The sequence below is a fragment of the Ziziphus jujuba genome, chromosome 6 (assembly GCF_031755915.1).
Source record: "Ziziphus jujuba cultivar Dongzao chromosome 6, ASM3175591v1".
In the NCBI taxonomy this organism is placed as follows: Eukaryota; Viridiplantae; Streptophyta; class Magnoliopsida; order Rosales; family Rhamnaceae; genus Ziziphus; species Ziziphus jujuba.
In genome coordinates, this window is record NC_083384.1 from 16,205,610 (window position 1) to 16,224,656 (window position 19,047).

Consider the following 19,047-nt stretch of genomic DNA (forward strand, 5'->3'; position numbering starts at 1 on the left):
TTTTTTTTTTTTATATTGTTGGCTTGGATAGGATTGAATCTGGGTACCTTAAATAAATTACAACAATAGAAGGGCACAAGAATAATTATCGAACAATTGAGAGGGTTGCTTTTGCAAAATCACTTCAAAGGGTGGTTTATGATTCGGAACCATTGCCAAGGGTTTATCAAGCCTGGTTTTTGATTTAGAGCCGTTTGAATTGAATATTTTCAACTTTTCGTTTGAAGATTAACCTTAAACTGTAGACACAGAGGAAGACAGTGACTCTCTCTCCTTCCATTTGAAAGAAGAACATATGGCTACAAACGAGAACGCTTCTTTGTCCTCTCTCATCACTTCTCTGTCTAAGAGCTTTGGGCAAGTACCTTTGGTTGCTGTTCCGGCGGTTCTGGATTGTGTCTTGGCTTCTACTGGTTTATCTCCGTTGACCCTTTTCACTTCACTGCTTGATACTTTTCCTACCCTCATTCAGGTATCAATGATTGATCAAGTAACCGGTTGGTATAAAGCCTGTATTTGGTGTATGTCAGTGTTACCCTTTTTGGTTGCTGTGAAAATGGAATTTAAATAGAATAAAGGCATTTTTCCAATATGAAGGGACTAATGGTATTTGTACTTTCAATAGCACACAGCTTTTGGAATGGTTATTTTGTTTAGTTGTTGAGGTGGGTTTTAGTTAATAAGAACATTGAATGAAATTTAAGCTTGGGTTCTAAAAGTTCATCTATTCTGGGTTTCTTTTCAACTAAACGTATTGTGGTTGATGGTCCTTAAAAGGACTGCTTGGATACAAAATTGCCGTTTCATTCTAGAAGCATTTGGTTCAACCAGGGGACGTCTAAAAGATGACTAACTACTTTTCAAGCCAAAAAACCAAAATTATAGGCTGGTTGGTTTTTAAGCTAAATTTTATCTGGGTTTTGACAGGATTTAAACCAAAAGGAGGAAAAATTGGATTCTGATCAGTGTAGCTACGTGGTTTCTTTAATTGGAGCACTTTGTCACCTTCTAAAGAAAATTGGTGAGTAATGTTCCAAAGTCCAGTCTCAGAAATGTGTTTTCCTTTATTGCTAACAAGTTGTCATAGTGTAATTTTCTGCTTGGTGATGTCTGACAATAGAAAATCACGCAGTTGTTGGAAAATAATTTATCTCCAGGAGCTTATAAACCATATTCCCAATGTTGATTTTTAATGGTTTCCGGTAGCTTGCTATAGATCTTTGTTAAATTTGTACTTATTTCTCTCATTGTATCATGGTTATCACAATATTATTGTGATTTATATATTATCATTATTATTATTTTTTGATTTAAAAAAGAAATTTGCTAGAAGTGGGTAGATCTCATGAGAGGATTTGCATTGGTAACTTTTAAGCCTATAGAAGTGTTAGCCTATAACATGCTGTCCATATGGAGTTGAATTTTCAGGATTTAAAGATGATGCTTTGGAATTATTTATCCGGAGAAGTTTTCTTCCATTAATGAAAATGGTGCATTTGTTCAATTATGAATTGCTTAACCAGGTAGTGTACTAACATCTTGGCTGTTGTCATATTTCTGATGTTCTCTGTCTCTAATATTTTGCTTTCTGTGTATACTGTTGTTGGTATTGGACAATGGTCATTAGGTTGCAGAATTATTCATTGATGTTGTGGTTAAGGCAAACACATGGGCAGTTGTTGAGGCAAACGTGGTGCCAGTTTTACTAAGATCAGTTAGTCATTCTTTGGGTATGCTTCAAAATGAAGAATCAGATATCTTAAAATGGGATGTGGACTCTAATAACCTAGTCAATGATTTAAGCACCTATAAAGAACGCTTTCTTTCTGCATCTTCATCACTTTCATTGCCAGTTTCATGCCACATTCTAAGTGTAATGCTTGAGGCAGCCCTTTCAAACAAGCAAATAGCTCCAATCTTAAAATCAGTGGTTGCAAATGGGAGTTTTGAGGGTCATAATTTTGCTGGTAACTTGATTTGGCGTCTTTGTAATATGGCTGAACGGATGTTGTTGCAAAGTTTGGAACATCGCTCCTGTGCAGTTGGCTTTCTTTTGCCAATCATTTTCAAAGCATTTGTTTCTTACAGTTCATTTGAAATCGTAATTCATGGGAAGATATGTCTGTTTTCAAGGTAGGATCTGCAGCTTCTTCCAATCACATTACTCTTACTGTATTATAGTTTTTTGAAAATCATGGATTATACCCAATTTCTTGTTTATTTTCTGTCATACTTACTATATCTGATTGGCTTCCAGGAACAGTTTCTTTCTGAAAATTTGGAACTGCTGTAGAACACTTTTTTCTCTTGGTCCTTTGGAGAGAAGAGATGCCTATAGCATACTGTCTCTGTACTTGTCTGTCTTGCCTTGTTCAGAAGATTGTGGAGATGTTGATATGGGTCATGAAGTGGAAGGATTTGATATAAGAACCCAAAAGGAATTTTGGGATGTAATTAAAAGAGGCTTGGTATTTGAACACTATCTCTTTACCATACCTTGTTAAATTACAGTACATTGTTAGTATATGTAGCAGTTAGAATCATAATGGCATCTCTTCTTTTTGATTTTTGTTTTACTGATCAGGTTGATAAGGAGGGATTAGTGAGAAAACAGTCATTGCATATATTAAAGACAGCGCTATGTATCACAGAAGGTGGCCAATCCACTTTGGTTTCAGAGACTACATCATATGAAAAATGTTCAGTACCTCATGGCATGACGAAAAGGGAACTCTGGGCTGAAAAGGAAGCCAAGTCATTGGGTGTAGGGAGAATTTGCAATTCCATTGAGTCAAATTGTAACAACCAGCAGAAATGGGAAGCATTTGTATTACTATATGAGATGCTTGAAGAGTATGGTACTCACTTGGTTGAAGCAGCATGGAATAATCAGGTTTGTCCTGTTAATGCTTGCATGTAATTTATCTTAAATTTGTAATGAAGGTAAGATTTTGTACCTGGCTAAACATAATGCTGCACCCATACTTAGTCTTTGCAAGAGAAGTAAGAAGGTATCTTATTGATTAGGTTAGAGTCTCTTGGAAATTTGAACTAAGCCTCCGAAAATTTTATAATTGTTTTCTTGTAGGTATCCTTGTTGCTTCAGTCTTTTACCTCTTATGATGATTTTGCGAGCTCTCTCATCGGGGCAGAACATGAAAAACACAGTGAAAGTAAAGGTGAAATCTTTAATTGGTTAGCAATTTTGTGGGAGAGGGGTTTCCATCATGATAATCCACAAGGTAATTGTGACTTTTGGATTCATCAAGTCTTATTATCTTGGCAAATTTATTGGGAAGTTTACTATGAACAATTTATTTTTGTGTTTTATAGGATAATTAGTACTTTGGATGTAATTTCTCCTCTTTTTTTTTTTTTTTTTTTTTTTGGGGTGCAAAATGCAGTTAGGTGCTTGATAATGGAGGCATTTTTGGGCATCAAGTGGCAGGATTATGGAGAATCTGTAAACTTAGTGCCCGAAACATTTATCCTCGGTTCTTTTTTGCAAGGGTTGAATGATCCCGTGCACCACAAAGAATTTGGTTGGTATTTTAAATTTTTCTTCGACAAGTTCAATGTTCAAGAATTCTTGATCTCCTGCTAATATATTATATCCATTACCAAAACTATGAAATACTCTATTGCAGGGAATGGAAATTGGCTATTTCATTGATTTAACAGAGCTTTATTGCAATAAGCATTGTAACTTTATTTAGTTTAAATTGGTACTACATATTTAATTTTCTTGCAAGCTTATAATTGTATTTATCATGTTGGTGAACTTTTATTATCTTGAGTATCAGTACCCGTTGATTATTTATTCTTTAAATTAGTTGGATTAATGCTTCTTCTTGACTCTGCCAATGTTGCAAGCAAAAATATTTAGGATCTCTGATTCCATTTACTTGTCATTTTGCTGTTTCTCTTACAGGTGTAAAAGGAATATATTCATCTAAGACAATTGAAGGGGCAGCTCAGTTCTTACACCAATATGCTATTTGTCTGAATGCAAGGTATGTTGTTATATCTTGTGCTTGATCCAAATATGTATTTCTCTACAACCACTTACATATTAATTTGACTGATGTATAGTGACAAGTACTTGGTATGTATGCGCCTTCTTAACATAGTGCTAAATAAAATGCTTTTACTTACTAGGAATTTATTTACTTCAAAATTGGTATGTTGGCTAGGAAGTGGGTGATATATGTTATTCATTCTAAATGGTTACAGGAGGAGGGTTGCTTTTTTGAGCAATTTAGCATCTGCTGCCAAGCAGCTATCTTTCAGTAGAGCTGGGTTGATTGGCCTTGTTGAATGCATAGCTTCTGCTGCCTCTAGAGTTAGAACAGATACTGATGACCATGAAGCAGAATTGGGTGGACATATATTTCCTGACATCGTGCAAGAGGAATTTGAGTCAGAAAGTTCTCCCCAAAATGGCAAAATCCTTTTAATTGATTCTTTGAGATTTATAATTGAGAGCAGCAAACAACATTTCAATCCTAACTATCGTCTTCGAGGTCTCTAATCACTAAATTGGTTAGGTTATCGTGTTTTCTCTTTTAAGCTTTAATATTCACGTGCAGGGGCTAAGAGGCCAGAGTATAACTGACTGGGTATCTTCTTAATGACTCCAGTTTGTGAAAAAGTCTTGGAAACTGGTGCTTCAGTGGTGTGTACTTATAATGTACCTCTTGAGATACTTTTGCACTTCATTTCGTCATTTCCACGGGAATTTACTGATTATGGTGGTAAGTTTGAAGTCTTTTTGGCAGTTTCTGATGTTCAGCTTCCTCATCTCTCTAGTTATTGTTGCACTGCTTATGTGCTTTTGCTTGTTTGAATTATGAGGATACTCTTTTGCATATATCTATATGAACCGTAAAGATAATTGTGAGGAAGAGGAAATAAAAGCCAATTTTATTATATATAAAGTAGAAACAGAAGAATGTGAATAATGGGATATTTTTTTATGCTTCTGTACATTAGGTTTTATAACCTTTTCTAGGATACATAATAGGTAATAAATCCCCTTAATTCTAAATATAAATAAAATAAAATAAAATTGATTCCTAAATATCTGTACAGCTCATAACTACCTAAAAAAAAAAAAAAAAAAACACATAATCAAACACATATGTACAGAATCTTCCAACATTATATTTATGGAAATACTAGTCATAAACCTAATTATGTAAATGCTAGACTGAAAGAGAATGTTAAATAGCTAAGAAGAGTGTGTTTGGCTGAAAAATGTACAATCATCACTTCACACAGCCCAAGAAGTTTTTGATTAAACTTCTTGAGGTTTGTTATATATATTGGTCATGCTTAGAGCCATGTCATCTGTAGACTTAACTTTAGTCGGTATTACCCTCTACAAATGGGGGTGATGGTCTACCGTTACCTTGTTTTGCATGGACCAGTGTATGCATATTGATACAGGTACTTGCTCCAAGTACTAGATGTTACTAATTTCTAAGATTTTCCAATTTAAGACTGTTTATTGGCCATATTCTTACAAATTTGATGTGCCATTTTCAAGGGTATGACTAGGTGAATTGAAAGGTCTACTTTATATCCTATTGCAGTGTAAAGAATATTTTAGTTTGAAACAATTGTGGTGAAATTATGCATATTGTACTTTTAATGATTCAATGAAACTGGGCATGTACGTTTTTTTGATAAGTGAAATAGTACTTCTAATATTGTATATACATTCTAGAAAAGTAATTTGTCAAAAGAATACTTTTTTGTTTTTGAAATTTAGAAGGGCGACCTCTCATGATATTTGTTTGATCACTTGAAATTTAAGCTTCTTCAGCTGTTGATTCCTTTATGTGCAAATTACTTTGGAAGTCACTAAGAAGCAAAATTTTGTCAATCAATTCTAGGTTCCTTAAGAGGAAAAGTACAGCAATGGCTTTTGGGTTGTGGAAAGAAGCACTGTACTGTCAATTGTTCCAGTACCAAGATGGAGCTCCTGAGTAGTCTTTACAACTTCCCCAGTAGGTTTACAAGTTCTCATTATATTGATAATGCCTCAGCGACTTGTAATGATGAAGACCTGAATGCATGGGAGGTTGAAGCTAAAAGATGGGCAAGAGTGCTTTTTCTTGCTATCAGGGAGGAAAGTCATTTGATGCCTATATTAACGGTGTGCCTTCACCTTTCTTTTGCTCTCTGTTCATTATGACTGCCTGCTCTATATGTCCTTTATAAGTCTTACAGTCTTTGTGGCAGTAAAGATCTCTCTTTTCTCAAAATCCCTTAGTTTGTTTAATAGCATATCAATTGGTGATGAAATTAATGGTCTTTGATTCATTTCCCTTTTTAGGTTTAAAAATTTAATATCAACAATGATGCCAAATAAAGTAATATAATTATCTGCATTCATTGTTGTTCTGTTGTTGGTAAATCTGTTTTCTTCTATTTAGTTATTATGAGTAGTATTGTCTTTTTTCATCCCCTCCATAAAAGGTTCTGACACTTGGTTGATATGGATTTTGTTCAGTTCATTCAAAACCATGGTACTAATATCTGCAATCAAAATAAAACATTGGAGTTGACACCAGTTAAATTTCTTATCTTGGCCACAAGCTTGGTTCTGGAGCTTCAGATAGTGCAAGAACGAACTACTGAACATGGTATCAAATTTAGAACCAGATCAGAATTTAGCTTGCTTGAAACAATGGATCGCCCAAGTTATCCAGATTCTATGGTTTTATATCAGAAGTTCACCGATGTTTTTCTCTCTATAATGGTATTAGGAACTAAATGGATCAAACTTATGTTTGTTTTCTAATGTAAAATATGCTTCATGTTCAACTTGCTACTGATGGACATGTGATGTTGTAGTCATTTTCTCTGGTTTTTAGGAGGAGCTGGTCGCATTTGCAAACTTGTCTTGTTCAATATTCTCTTTCAGGGCAAACATGGAGGATTCCCTCCCTAGTTCTGTGAAAGGAAAACTTGGAGGCCCTAGTCAACGCAGATTGTCATCTTCTACAACAACTGTTGTTTTGCAAGCTGTATGATTCTATGGAGCTTAGTTATTTTTATTTTTATTTATTTTTTCTCCCTTTGATCATCTTTGTTTGGTTTTTTTACTTTATCCTGCTTTAAGCAAAGGTTACGAAGTCATACATGGACATACACATGCATTAATAATTCTCTATTTTCTTTTTAATGCATTTTTATTTTTTAAGTTTATCAGTTCAATTCTACAGCTAGACCATTCCAAAGCCTGGCTGAGCTTGAGTATGACCTAGTTTTATTCACATTTATCATCTTATATTTAATGCTTTAACCAGTAGAAACTTAACTTATCACATCGCATTTTTCAATTCATAGATCTTTTTTTGAATATTTATTTAATAGTAATAACTTTTCTTCCATTTTTTGTGCTTTAACAAATTGTATGTTAGTAACTCTGTGATAATTGAACTTTTTAGTTTAATGTCAAATATACACTTTGAGTCATCTTTATGGTGCTCTGTCTGCAGTAAAATACAAAATAAACATGCCGAGTGTTTCCAGAGTCAGGATACTTCATACATTTTTACAAGATTTGGTAACTTTTCTTGTCAACTTTCTGTACAAATTAACAGATAACCTCCATGAAGGCTGTTGCACTAATATCATCATGGTGTGCACAGTTTCGAAGTTATTGTTCACTGAATTTTGCTTTCAGCTTCTTTTGGAAATTCTACTGGAAGACTATTTCATCTCCAGTTTGTGATTCAGAGGTATCAAGTTGTTTAGATTTTCCAGTGTAAAGTAATTGAATATTTATGCCATAATAAATTTTACACTTAAAGATTATTCTAGTTTGGACGAGTTAATTTCATTGGGTGATGTATGCTCCAAAACAGACTGGTGCAGAAATCTGTCTTGCAGCTTATGAAGCATTAACTCCTGTTGTCAGAGCACTAGCATCTGTGTTTTCTCCCCATAGTATTGCTTGCATCAGAGAAAATGACAACTTATCGCCATCGGATGCTGAAGGCAAACCTCTGTTAGATTCCTTGGTTCTTTCTTTTCTTCAGAATATCAATAATCTTCTTGCAGTTGGAGTTTTGGTACGAACACGGCGAGCAGTTCTAATGAATTGGAAGGTTACTGATCTATGTCAACTTTATTAGTTTTCCTATATCTATTTTTTAATAATAATAATAATTCCATGGATAATAATGGTGAAGTAGTTCATAAAAAAAGATTAACTGGTTTATATGGTTCAACCAGTGGCTATGCCTAGAATCTCTGTTGTCAATTCCTAGCTATGCTAGGAAAAACGGCCTTCACCTAGAGGTCAATAACTCTTTCTTCTCAAATGCTGCTCTTAAGGAGATTTTCAGTGATCTTGTTGAGAGGTAAGAAAGAGGGTGAGCTTTTTTGTAATGCACTCATAAGATATTTGTATGTTGTTAGTTCTCTCTTCTTCTTCTTTTCCTTTTTTTTTTTTTTTTTTTTCTCTCTCTCTCTCTCTCTCTCTCTCTCTCTCTTTTGGGGCTGGGAAAAGTGAGGATGGTGGTTGGAAAAGGGAGGCCTCACTGAATTCTTTTATTGACTTGGAAAATTCCATGTTAAAATGCAGCCTTGAGAATGCCGGGGAAGGTTCTGTATTAGCGATGCTAAGATCAGTCAGGTTAACTTTGAGCCTATTTGCTGAAGGAAAATTAAGTTCTGTATTCTCAGCATGCAATGGGGTGGACGTTCAGGTTCGTTTCCCAACTCCAATATTTCCCAGTATTAACAAAAGTAGTTGCTTTTCTCTCACCTCCCAAAGAGAAGATGAAGAGGAGAGGAAGTAAATTGTTTGACCTCGTTTATATACTTTATTCCTGTTTATGAGTTGTTGAAACAATCACATATCATTTTGACTGTTGATTGTAATTCAGATGATGTGGCATTTGGTCCGTTCTTCATGGATAATGCATATGAGCTGCAACAAGCGGAAGATTGCTCCAATTGCTGCCCTTTTGTCTTCTGTTCTGCATTCTTCCCTCTTTAGCAATGAGCATATGCATATGGCTGATAATGCAGCTGGGCCTCTTAAGTGGGTCTGTAATCTCTCTCTCACTCTATATATATACACTATTTATTTGTCTGTCCTCTGCTGATTACCAATAGAAATTGTTTTTGGACAGTTTGTTGAAAAAGTTGTTGAAGAAGGCACGAAGAGTCCTCGTACAATTCGTCTAGCAGCATTACACTTGTCAGGGCTGTGGCTATCAAATCCTAGGGTTATAAAGTACTACATTAAGGAGCTGAAACTCCTATCACTATATGGTTCTGGTGTGTAATCTTCTTTATTTTTGTTACACTCGACTTGGCTTTTTTTTTTTTTCTTAACTAATTATAGATGAGGGTTTTATTTTTCCCAGTTGCATTTGATGAGGATTTTGAAGCTGAATTAGCTGATAGTCATGATACAAAGATTGAAATATCATCACTGGAAACAAGTCCTGATGCTGAACTAACTGAAGTAAAAGCATTATTTCTGCCTTATATGTTCTTGATGTTTTTCTTTGCTCTTCCGATATTTGAAACTCTATTTTTAATTTTGGCTAATTTTTGACCAGGCATTTATCAACACGGAATTGTATGCTCGTGTGTCAGTTGCTGTTCTTTTTTACAAGCTAGCTGATTTGGCTGATATGGTGGGATCAACAAATGAAGATGAAGATTGTCATGCTGCTTTGGAAGTGGGAAAATTGTTTCTCCTTGGGCTTCTTGATGCAGTGGTAATTATATTTTATAATAAGGAAAGTAATAATAAAAACAAGTTTGTTATTAAAAAGAGGGAAATTGAGATGAAGCGAGAATGAGCTGCTGCTCAGGAGACTTTTGCTGTAGAAACTGGTTTTTGAGTAAAGAAGAGTAGATATTAGAGAGAGGAGGAAGATACTGCATTCCATGAGTTGCTGTTGGTCGAAAAAAGGTTAGCAGGCTACATATAACTATGTATATATGTTTACTTTTATTTCCATTCACATGTGGTTTATTTTCTACTCAGAAAAAAAGTTGTTTCAATTTTTTTTTTCTGATTAATTTATATGTTTTACTTTATTTAATTAAACTGACTTATTCTTGCACCGTTAATCTTTAACCTCATTTTTATTACTTCATCTCTTTTTTTTTTTTCCCCATTCTGTTTTGTTCAAATCTATTTTCTATTTCTGTTGCTAATTATTTTTTTATTTATTTTTCATTGTGCAGTGATGATGGTGTCGAAGACTATTTGATTAAAAGGACTATGGAAGTCTACAAAGAGAAGAAAAATTAAATTTAATGAACTATAAAAGACTCAATAGAGAATCGACTAAACAAGGAATAGATAAAATTGACAAGTAATTCATTTTATTTCTATGAACATATTACTTTATCAATAACTCATAGCTATTCAAGAATATTTTTTTTTTTTAAACATAAAATAAAATAAATTCAGACATATCCCTCATTCTGCCTTGAAGCTTCCGCACCTCAATTTGGCCAAATGCCTCAAGTACAGTTTTAAGATTTTTAAAACTTTGCATATGAGGATTAAAATTCTTGCACAGATCCTGAAGTTGAATTAAGTAATCAATTAGAAAATTATCTCATCTCATAGTACCTTCTGAGTTGCTGATCAAATTTCTATTGTTTATCAACTTTTCATGATTTTGTCATTGTGCATTCTTCATGGTCTCACTAGTGACTAGACATGATCTTGGGATATTTACTATTGTTTAAATTGTTCTGTTAATCTTAATAATGTTGTCTTGAAGTCTCTTTGTGATTCACACTTGCTAATGTAGGTAAGTGACAAGGATCTTGCAAAGGAGTTGTATAAGAAGTACAGTGCAGTAAGTATCTTTTTCTACATTAATATTTTTATCTGTTAATCTTTCATCTTTTGAGAATTGGATAATTTATTAGAAATTATGAGAGGATTAACTTAACAAATAACCATTCGGAAAAAAAAGTAAAAAATAAAAAAATTGTGTGTAATCTTTGGAAATGATATGGACAGCAGACTTGAAGGAAGTCTTGTCCACAGAAATAAATGATTTTATTTTTAAAATGTATGGAAGTGACTGCAACCTAACATTGTATTTTGTCACAAGAATCTATACATTGTAATGCTTCTAATAGTCAAATGGTCGCCATTATACCAATCAATGGTATGCCATTCATATGCTTCTTCTTCTTCTTTTTTTTATTTTTTATTTTTTTTATTTTTAATTACTTATCTGTACTCTTTCTAACAGATCCATAGGCGGAAGATACGTGCCTGGCAAATGATATGTGTTTTGTCACATTTTGTATGTCAAGATATTGTTGGCCAAGTCACACATCACTTGCATATATCCCTCTCTGTGAGTAAATGTTTTATTAGTTGCTCATTCTGCCACAGTTTTGAACTACCAAATCCTAATTTTTATATTTGCTCTTTTTTTTTTTTTTCTTTTTTTTCCTTTTCTTTTTGTGGAGGCATGATTCATTTTCTAGTGATGTATTATTTCTGTACTTAGATTCTGCTTCCTTGCACCTCCATATGTCTATGCATCGAGTCCATGTCTTTCCATTCGCTTGAGTTTAGTTTTGCAAATATTTTTGTATGTAAGATCGATGCATTAATGGAAAATATTTTTGCAAATTGATATTTTTGATTTGCAATGATAATCTAACTAAAAAATTTTCACCAAAAAAATAAGGGTTTTAAATGAGCTTAGCTGACTAACAGATTACCCAGAATGGGATGCTTAACTATTTGCTTTCTATTTTATTGCAGAGAAACAACTTACCATCAGTAAGGCAATATCTGGAGACCTTTGCAATTAATGTATACTTGAAGTTTCCATCTCTGGTGAGCCATTTTTTATTGGTTTCAGGGTGCAGATAGAGCCTACTTGAAGTTTGGTGTTGATTAATACAAATATTATTTGGCTGATGATGGCTTCTCTGTAGTTTAGGGCTTACTTGAATTAGCTTATTATACTTGGGAGTTGTGTCTCAATATGATCCTCAAACCTTTTTTTTCTAAGCAATGTCTCAAATGGCTTACTTGCTGATGGACACTTTTATACCTGCTGGAATCTCAATATTTTCCATCTGTGATTTATGAATTGGATTTTTTACAGGCCAAGTTATCATCTTTTTCTTAGTTATTAAACAGTTATACTGTTGATTTTACAAGTTGAAAACCCCTTGTTAATTCTTACATATTGTTGGAATAACAGGTTGGGGAGCAATTAGTTCCTATATTACGAGATTATGACATGAGGCCACAGGTACGTACTGTTTTGATGTCAATTTTCCCTCTTTGCTACAATTCTGGTTGTTACAATTAACTGGTGATCTTATGTTGTTGAGAAATGGTTAAGATAACTATAACTTTTGGTGGTGCTTTAATGGGATTTAGCATTTTTCAATAAAAACAAGAAAAAAAATAGATCTAGCACTTTTTGCCGTGAAAATACAAATTGCCTTTATTTCATGTAAAAAAGGCTGGACTAATAGCCTATGGAACGACACTTGAGGGAGTTCAAGGTGAATTCAAATTCCTTCAAGCTCAACTTGTCCAATGTCCAATGAAATTTCACACTTGAGTTTAACTTGTAAAATTTAAAATCATTTGTATAGGCTACAATCGTGTTTATTTTTATTTTGTTTTATCTTGCTGCACTGCTTTTAGAAATGATACCTATTCAGACTCACTGGGATAGTATACAATGATTGCAGGCACTCTCTTCTTATGTATTTATAGCAGCTAACATCATCCTGCATGCATCGAAAGCAGTTCAATCTAGCCATTTAGATGAATTACTTCCTCCAATAGTTCCATTATTAACCTCGCATCACCACAGCTTACGTGGTTTTACCCAGGTTTTTTCATTAAACTTAAGCTGATGCTCCTGCTGTTTTCTCTTTTTATACATATTTATATTCTATTATGATATAGTTAATAATTGGCAAATTAACTATTTATGCAGTTACTGGTATACCAAGTTCTTTTCAAATTATTTCCGCGATTAGATGTTACAACCTCTGCAACCAAGTCTTTAGAGAAGAGGTGCTTTGAGGATCTGAAAGCATACCTGGTGAAGAACTCCGACTGTACACGGTAGGAAATTGGATTCAGATTCTTTTAAAAATTTGTTTGCAGCTTTGCATATTAATTATTCATATTAAAAAGAAGAAATATGTTTAACACCAATTGGTAAAAAAGGCCCTCAAGCTAAAGCACATGTGAAGGTGATTTAGTTCAAGTACCTTCGGTCGAACAAAATCATTTATTGAAATATTTCAGGCCTTCAGTTTTACATATGATTTATAAATATATTTAACATATTAGTATGCTTCCTTTTTTTTTTTTTTTTTTTTTTTTTTTTTTTTTTTAAGCTTGCGAGCATCGATGGAAGGATTTCTTGATGCCTACAATCCTACTAGCTCGGTTACCCCTGCTGGAATCTTCATCAATCGGGTTGAGGTCGTAGACATTAATTGAAGTTTAGCAAGTTTTACTTTATTTGCTTTGACTCTAGTTTTAGTATTGTGGGTTTCTCATATGGGCTTATGGCCTTCTTATTCTTCATAAGAATTGTTTTTGCAGCGTTGATAATTTTATAATGCTATTCTTTTAGGAAGAAAAATTTAGATTTGAAGCATCATTTCATACAGGATTATGATAAAGAACAGTATTTTCCTAATACAACAAGATATTTTTCTTTTTCACTTGACATTCATCAAGTTCTTTTATATGACTGCTTTAATCATGTCTACGTCAATTTCAAATGTTTGTTACATATTTTAAAAATGAAGTATATTGCCTAATTCCCTGAAACATGCCAATCATCAAGCAAACATGCAGATGCCAAAACTGTTTTTGACTCTGCAAATAAATAAGAATTCTTATTTGCTCTCTGTAAATTAAACTTGTTACTAATTAATCTTCTTCTTTATTTACTAAATTTTTTCTCTGTCATAATAAAGGAACTAGAGTTTGAATGTGTGCCAACATCCCTCATGGAGGAAGTGCTCACCTTTCTGAATGTAAGCCCTTGTTCATTTTCTTCACCTTTTCCTGCAAGTTTTGTTTCTCAGATTTCTGTGCCCCAGGATGTGAGGGAAGAACTTAGGAGTTCAATGGCAAAGGATTTGGTGACCATCAAGAATGACAGCTTAAGGAGTAATGAAGACCATAAATGCCCACCTAATGCCAACGAAGGAAATTCACAAACTCAGCAGGACAGAGATGTCTTGTTAGATTTTCAGAAAAAGCTTACTCTCTCTAAACACGAGAAACAAGACACTGAAGTTGGTTTGTTCTTAGGCCAGAAAGCAAATTACAAGCAACTTGTGGGTATGTATAAATTATGTCGTGTAAGAGATTTAGTGAATAATGTACCATCGCAACTGAAGTAGGACAGTGGTTGATTGCATAATTTGCACTGGTTATTGCTCAATGTCTCAACACCTCAAAGATAAAGATAAAGATTAAAGGGAAAGAAATGGGGGAAGATATTTTTGTCAGATATAAGACTTTATTGCTGTAGTTCTGTTGATCTTACTTCTTTCATATATGTCATCATTTTTTTTTTTTTTTTTTTTTTGTCCTTTGACTTTTGGTTGTTATATGGAATTTTGATTTGTACTGCTATAAGCTGATGTGGTATACACATGAAATGCAGAAATAGAAAAGGATGGTCAGCTTCTTGATCAAATGTTGCAATCTAGAAGTCTGGCTTTGGAAAAAGTAAGAGCCAGTCGACAAGATTTTATTCTTGTAGCATCACTGCTTGATCGAATACCTAATCTTGCTGGATTGGCACGGACATGTGAGGTGTGTTGTCAGGGCTATGACTTGTACTAGTTTCTTTTTCCTTTTTAGGTGGTGCACTTCTTGTATCTTGTTCTTTGGCAGGATTAGTCAGCTGACTTTCTGCTTATTCCATCGTTCCTAACAGGTTTTTAAGGCAGCAGGTTTGGCAGTTGCAGATGTAAACATTTTACGTGATAAACAATTTCAACTCATCAGGTTCGATGTTAATTTGCAATGTATTTGTACTTTCCTATTCAGTATCCTCTTGATATACTTCCACTTAATCTTCATTGCTCTGAGATTCTGATTCTTAAGTGTTTGCTCCAATTGCTTTTGGATGACAAGATTGTGATAATAGATATGTAAGATACTGAATAATTTTGAAATTTTAAGTGGAAAGCCTGTCAAAACTTCTTGATTTATCAATTGTGGCAAGTTATTGAAGTATTGTTTGCTCCTGGAGGATGTGTTATCCTTCTGCTGGTGACGAAGACATAAAACATTTTCCCATCTCTAAGTTACAAGATTTTGGGATCATTATGTTTCGTGAAATGGGTTTTAGCATTGAATAAACTTTCATAAACCACTTAATCAAATAATAGAATATATAATACTATTTTTGTTTTTTAAATTATCTTAACTGGTTTTTGCCCAGAATTTTTTTAGCTAATTGAGATTCTTTTGTAATGCTTATTATTAAGTATAAATTCCTTTAAGAAGCGGAAATAAGAGTTGAAATAGGAGGAATCCCAAAACTATCTGTCTTGTTCGCAAAATTCTGATTTGGATTTATTTAAACATCTCTAGATCAAATCAATAACAGTAAATGTTTTTGTTTTTCCAGTGTAACAGCAGATAAGTGGGTTCCTATCATTGAAGTCCCAGTGAATAGCATGAAGGCTTACCTGGAGAAAAAGAAGAAAGAAGGCTTCTCTATTTTGGGATTGGAGCAAACGGCAAATAGTGTATCTCTTGATCAGTACACCTTTCCCAAAAAGACAGTTAGTTTCTTTATAAAACTTGCTTATTATTTTACTTCGACACATGCCGAGTTTGAGCGGTATTTAGGGTAGAGTTAGTCCTTATTGTTTTATGATAAATAAAATCTTTCAATTCTTTTGTTAGACCCTCTTGAACTACTGCACTCACCAAAATAAGAAAAATTACAAAAATGCTCAGGATTATATATTCGAACTTCGGGATTATGACCTAACTTTGCCGTCAGACTAATCTCTGGTGAAACTATCCCACCTGCTCAAATGCTGTGTTTTTCGGTTATATTGCATCAGCACTGGATCCCATTTCAATCATTGTTACGACTTGAAACACATTTTTTATCATATTGTCAGGTACTCGTTCTTGGACGTGAAAAGGAAGGTGTCCCGGTGGATATTATACATATTCTGGATGCTTGCATTGAGATTCCGCAATTGGGAGTCGTGAGATCTCTCAATGTGCATGTCAGTGGTGCCATTGCTCTCTGGGAGTATACTAGGCAACAAAGATCACAATAATCCATTCGTTCATTAAAAAACATGGTGGACGGTCTTTTACAGAAGCTAGATTTCAGCAGCAATTTAGACTTTATAACTGGCTGCAACCTCATGGTTCATCTGTTTTATCATCTTAGAATCAGGCTGTTGTAACATTAAACATCTTTTTTATATTATATTGTTGGACTGGGGGAATATAGAAGATGGTAATAGAGATATATTAGTTATGGATTAATCAATTGTTTTATTTAGTTCTTACATGAGTAAAATCTATCACCTAAAAAACCCACAAGCTCACGCGCACACAAAAGCACTCACACACACCGTAAAAAAGAAAGGAAAAAAAAGAAAAAGAAAAAAAGATATGATCTTTTTACAAAATGAATAAAAGGTCTCAAGAGCTAGATTTCTTGACAGTCTCACGTAATCGAGGAAAACAAAACGATAATAGTACTTTCTGAACATCCTACCTAATCTATGAAAATCTTACTTGAATATACGAAGAATGTCTTTGTCAGGATTTTTCTTCAGTTTATCTATCATGTCTGACCATTCATCCATATTTCTCCCTACTAAGAAGGAACTCAAAACTTTAAGAGCTCTAGGATTGCCATTAGCATATTCTACAACGTCCTTGGACAGATTTACAAAATTATCAAAAGGGTGGTCTTGCTTGAAGGCTTTCCGAGAAAATAGCTGAAGAGCTTCTTCATCATCTAGTTTATCAACCTCGTATATGTTGTTCTCTCCATATGTTTTCAGTAAGTCCTTATCTGTAGTTGTCACAATGACCCTACTCCCCAGATGTAACCAATCATGTTGTTCTTCAGCACTTCCGACCAAATGCTCGATTTGTTCTAAATCATCAACATCATCTAAAATGATAAGCACCCTCCTAGAACATAATCTTTTCCTTAACTCATCTCTTCCCATTACAGCATTTTGTATGTTCGGTTCTTCATCCAATAAGAACTTGTAGAGACGCTTTTGTAAATGGACTATATCATTTTTTTCAAACTCCTCTCTTATGTTAGCTATGAAAGCAAAAGCTTCAAATTTCCTATAAATCATTTTGAAAACTTCTTCAGCAATAGTGGTTTTACCAATCCCTTTCATACCACATATTCCAACAGTGTGAACATCCTCTAATTGGCTAAGTTTCAATAGTGAATAAATTTTCTCTATGCGAGAAGTCATTCCAACAAGATCATTGTTACTGACAGAGAATGTCATATTCAAGTCTTTTAGAACCACTTTAACAATTTCACCAATATCTTCTGTCTCATGCCTGGAAAATAAGAAATAATGCATCTTTTATTATGCAAGATAGATTAAACCCTTCAAACTATTAAATTATTCATGAAACAATATAAAATGAAAAACAAAACTCTTTGTTTTTTTTTTTTTTTTTTTGAAATTTGTGGTGTGGAATTCAACCTCAAGCTCAGCCCCTAAAAATAATGAACTTTGCCACTAGTCATGAATCAAATAACAAAAAATTAGCCTTTCCATATCTTTATTATTAATTATACATATATCCATTATGTTAAAATTTTACTTGCAAGTTGAAATTGGCTAAATGAAGAACAAAAGTAGAATTTACCTTTCTTTGATGTGCCATCCGGATACACTGGCTATTTCTTTCAAAGCCTTCCTCCATTTGTTCACCTTCTCTATATCATCTTGCGAAACTGCTTCATGCATAGCAAATGCCTTTCCAAACTCCCCTGTTTGTTTTCTTACATGGGTTGGTTCGACATGGTAGAAAACCGGAAGAACAATAAAACCCAAGTTTTTTTTCTTGCATTCAAAGATCTTGGCTAGTTCAATCAAACACCTAGTTGAAGCTGCATAGCCCTCGGAAAAAACTATTATTGCAAATCTTGATTCTTCAATCGCTTTCAGAAGTTCCGGTGAGACATCATTTCCTGTTTTAAGCTTGTTATTGTCTCCAAGGGTATAAATTCCTTTGTCACTCAGAGCCTTGTATAGATGGTCTGCGAAACTTTTGCCAATGTCCTCACCTCTGAGGCTGAGGAAAACATCATACTTTCGTGACGAAGATGAAGATGAACACGTTAAAGATTTTTCTGTCTCCATGGAAACCTTTGGAACTCACTGATTTTTGTGTGTTTGAGAAGTGGTGGGGGTGAAGGAAAAAGGGCTCTTGTTATATATAAAAATGTATGTCAACTTTTGGTTCTTTGGGTTTCTTGGCTGTTGGAGGAAGTCCAAGAAGTCATCCTACAATAATTTAACAAATTTGAAAGACAACTTGCATTAAAATATTTTATACGCGTAGAAGAAATTTCTTGGAAACGTATAGTATTTTCCTCTCGATCGGCACACATGTAAATAAAAAGTAATTTTTATGCATTCAAATTCTCTCTGTCATACTTTTTTTTTTTCTTTTTTCTTTTTTTTGGGTCAACTATTTGTCATACTTTGTGAATATAAAACTTTAAAAACCTTGCGATTACATAATATCCACATAATTTTTTTTTCTATTCTTTTTGGGTAGAAATTTGTTAGATTATTGATTCTTAGATGGGGAATTATACAATGAAAGACGCGCATCATGTAACAAGAGATGCACATTACGATATATTACCAACAACACCAAAAAAAAAAAAAAAAAAAAAAAAGAGAGAGAGATATTACTGGCATTCGGGCCAGATAGAAGATAAAAATGAGAAGGAAAGAAAAAGAAGACGTTGGGCTTGGAAAGCATGCATATTAATAGTA

The 19,047-nt window shown here is 33.8% G+C and overlaps 2 protein-coding genes across 5 annotated transcripts; one reads left to right on the top strand and one right to left on the bottom strand.

Moving 5' to 3' along the window:
* The first annotated feature begins 94 nt into the window (after positions 1–94).
* LOC107430356 (uncharacterized) lies at positions 95–16,557 on the top strand. Of its 4 annotated transcripts, XM_060817792.1 has the most exons (36): positions 95–472; positions 928–1,021; positions 1,429–1,523; positions 1,628–2,133; positions 2,258–2,468; positions 2,585–2,893; positions 3,089–3,242; positions 3,405–3,542; positions 3,932–4,013; positions 4,234–4,523; positions 4,641–4,754; positions 5,898–6,160; positions 6,518–6,766; positions 6,882–7,034; positions 7,614–7,751; positions 7,878–8,120; positions 8,248–8,375; positions 8,600–8,723; positions 8,904–9,065; positions 9,153–9,300; positions 9,390–9,490; positions 9,588–9,749; positions 10,803–10,850; positions 11,256–11,363; positions 11,780–11,854; positions 12,228–12,278; positions 12,730–12,873; positions 12,981–13,111; positions 13,390–13,477; positions 13,981–14,040; positions 14,107–14,350; positions 14,679–14,830; positions 14,955–15,025; positions 15,654–15,810; positions 15,989–16,045; positions 16,159–16,298. In XM_060817792.1, the coding sequence occupies exons 1-35, from the start codon at positions 296–298 to the stop codon at positions 16,037–16,039; spliced, it is 5,421 nt and encodes a 1,806-aa protein (XP_060673775.1). In that variant the 5' UTR covers positions 95–295; the 3' UTR covers positions 16,040–16,045; positions 16,159–16,298. The 4 variants fall into 4 exon arrangements, with proteins under 4 accessions (XP_060673775.1, XP_015896678.3, XP_060673774.1 ...); XM_016041192.4 differs by lacking the exon at positions 15,989–16,045 and having other exon boundaries at positions 16,159–16,557; XM_060817791.1 differs by lacking the exon at positions 15,989–16,045 and having other exon boundaries at positions 2,264–2,468; positions 16,159–16,557.
* On the bottom strand, positions 16,513–18,532 carry LOC107430357 (disease resistance protein Roq1). Its single transcript, XM_016041193.4, has 2 exons — positions 17,906–18,532; positions 16,513–17,590 (listed from the first exon to the last, which is right to left on the bottom strand). The coding sequence occupies exons 1-2, from the start codon at positions 18,400–18,402 to the stop codon at positions 16,789–16,791; spliced, it is 1,299 nt and encodes a 432-aa protein (XP_015896679.3). The 5' UTR covers positions 18,403–18,532; the 3' UTR covers positions 16,513–16,788.
* Positions 18,533–19,047: the final 515 nt, after the last annotated feature.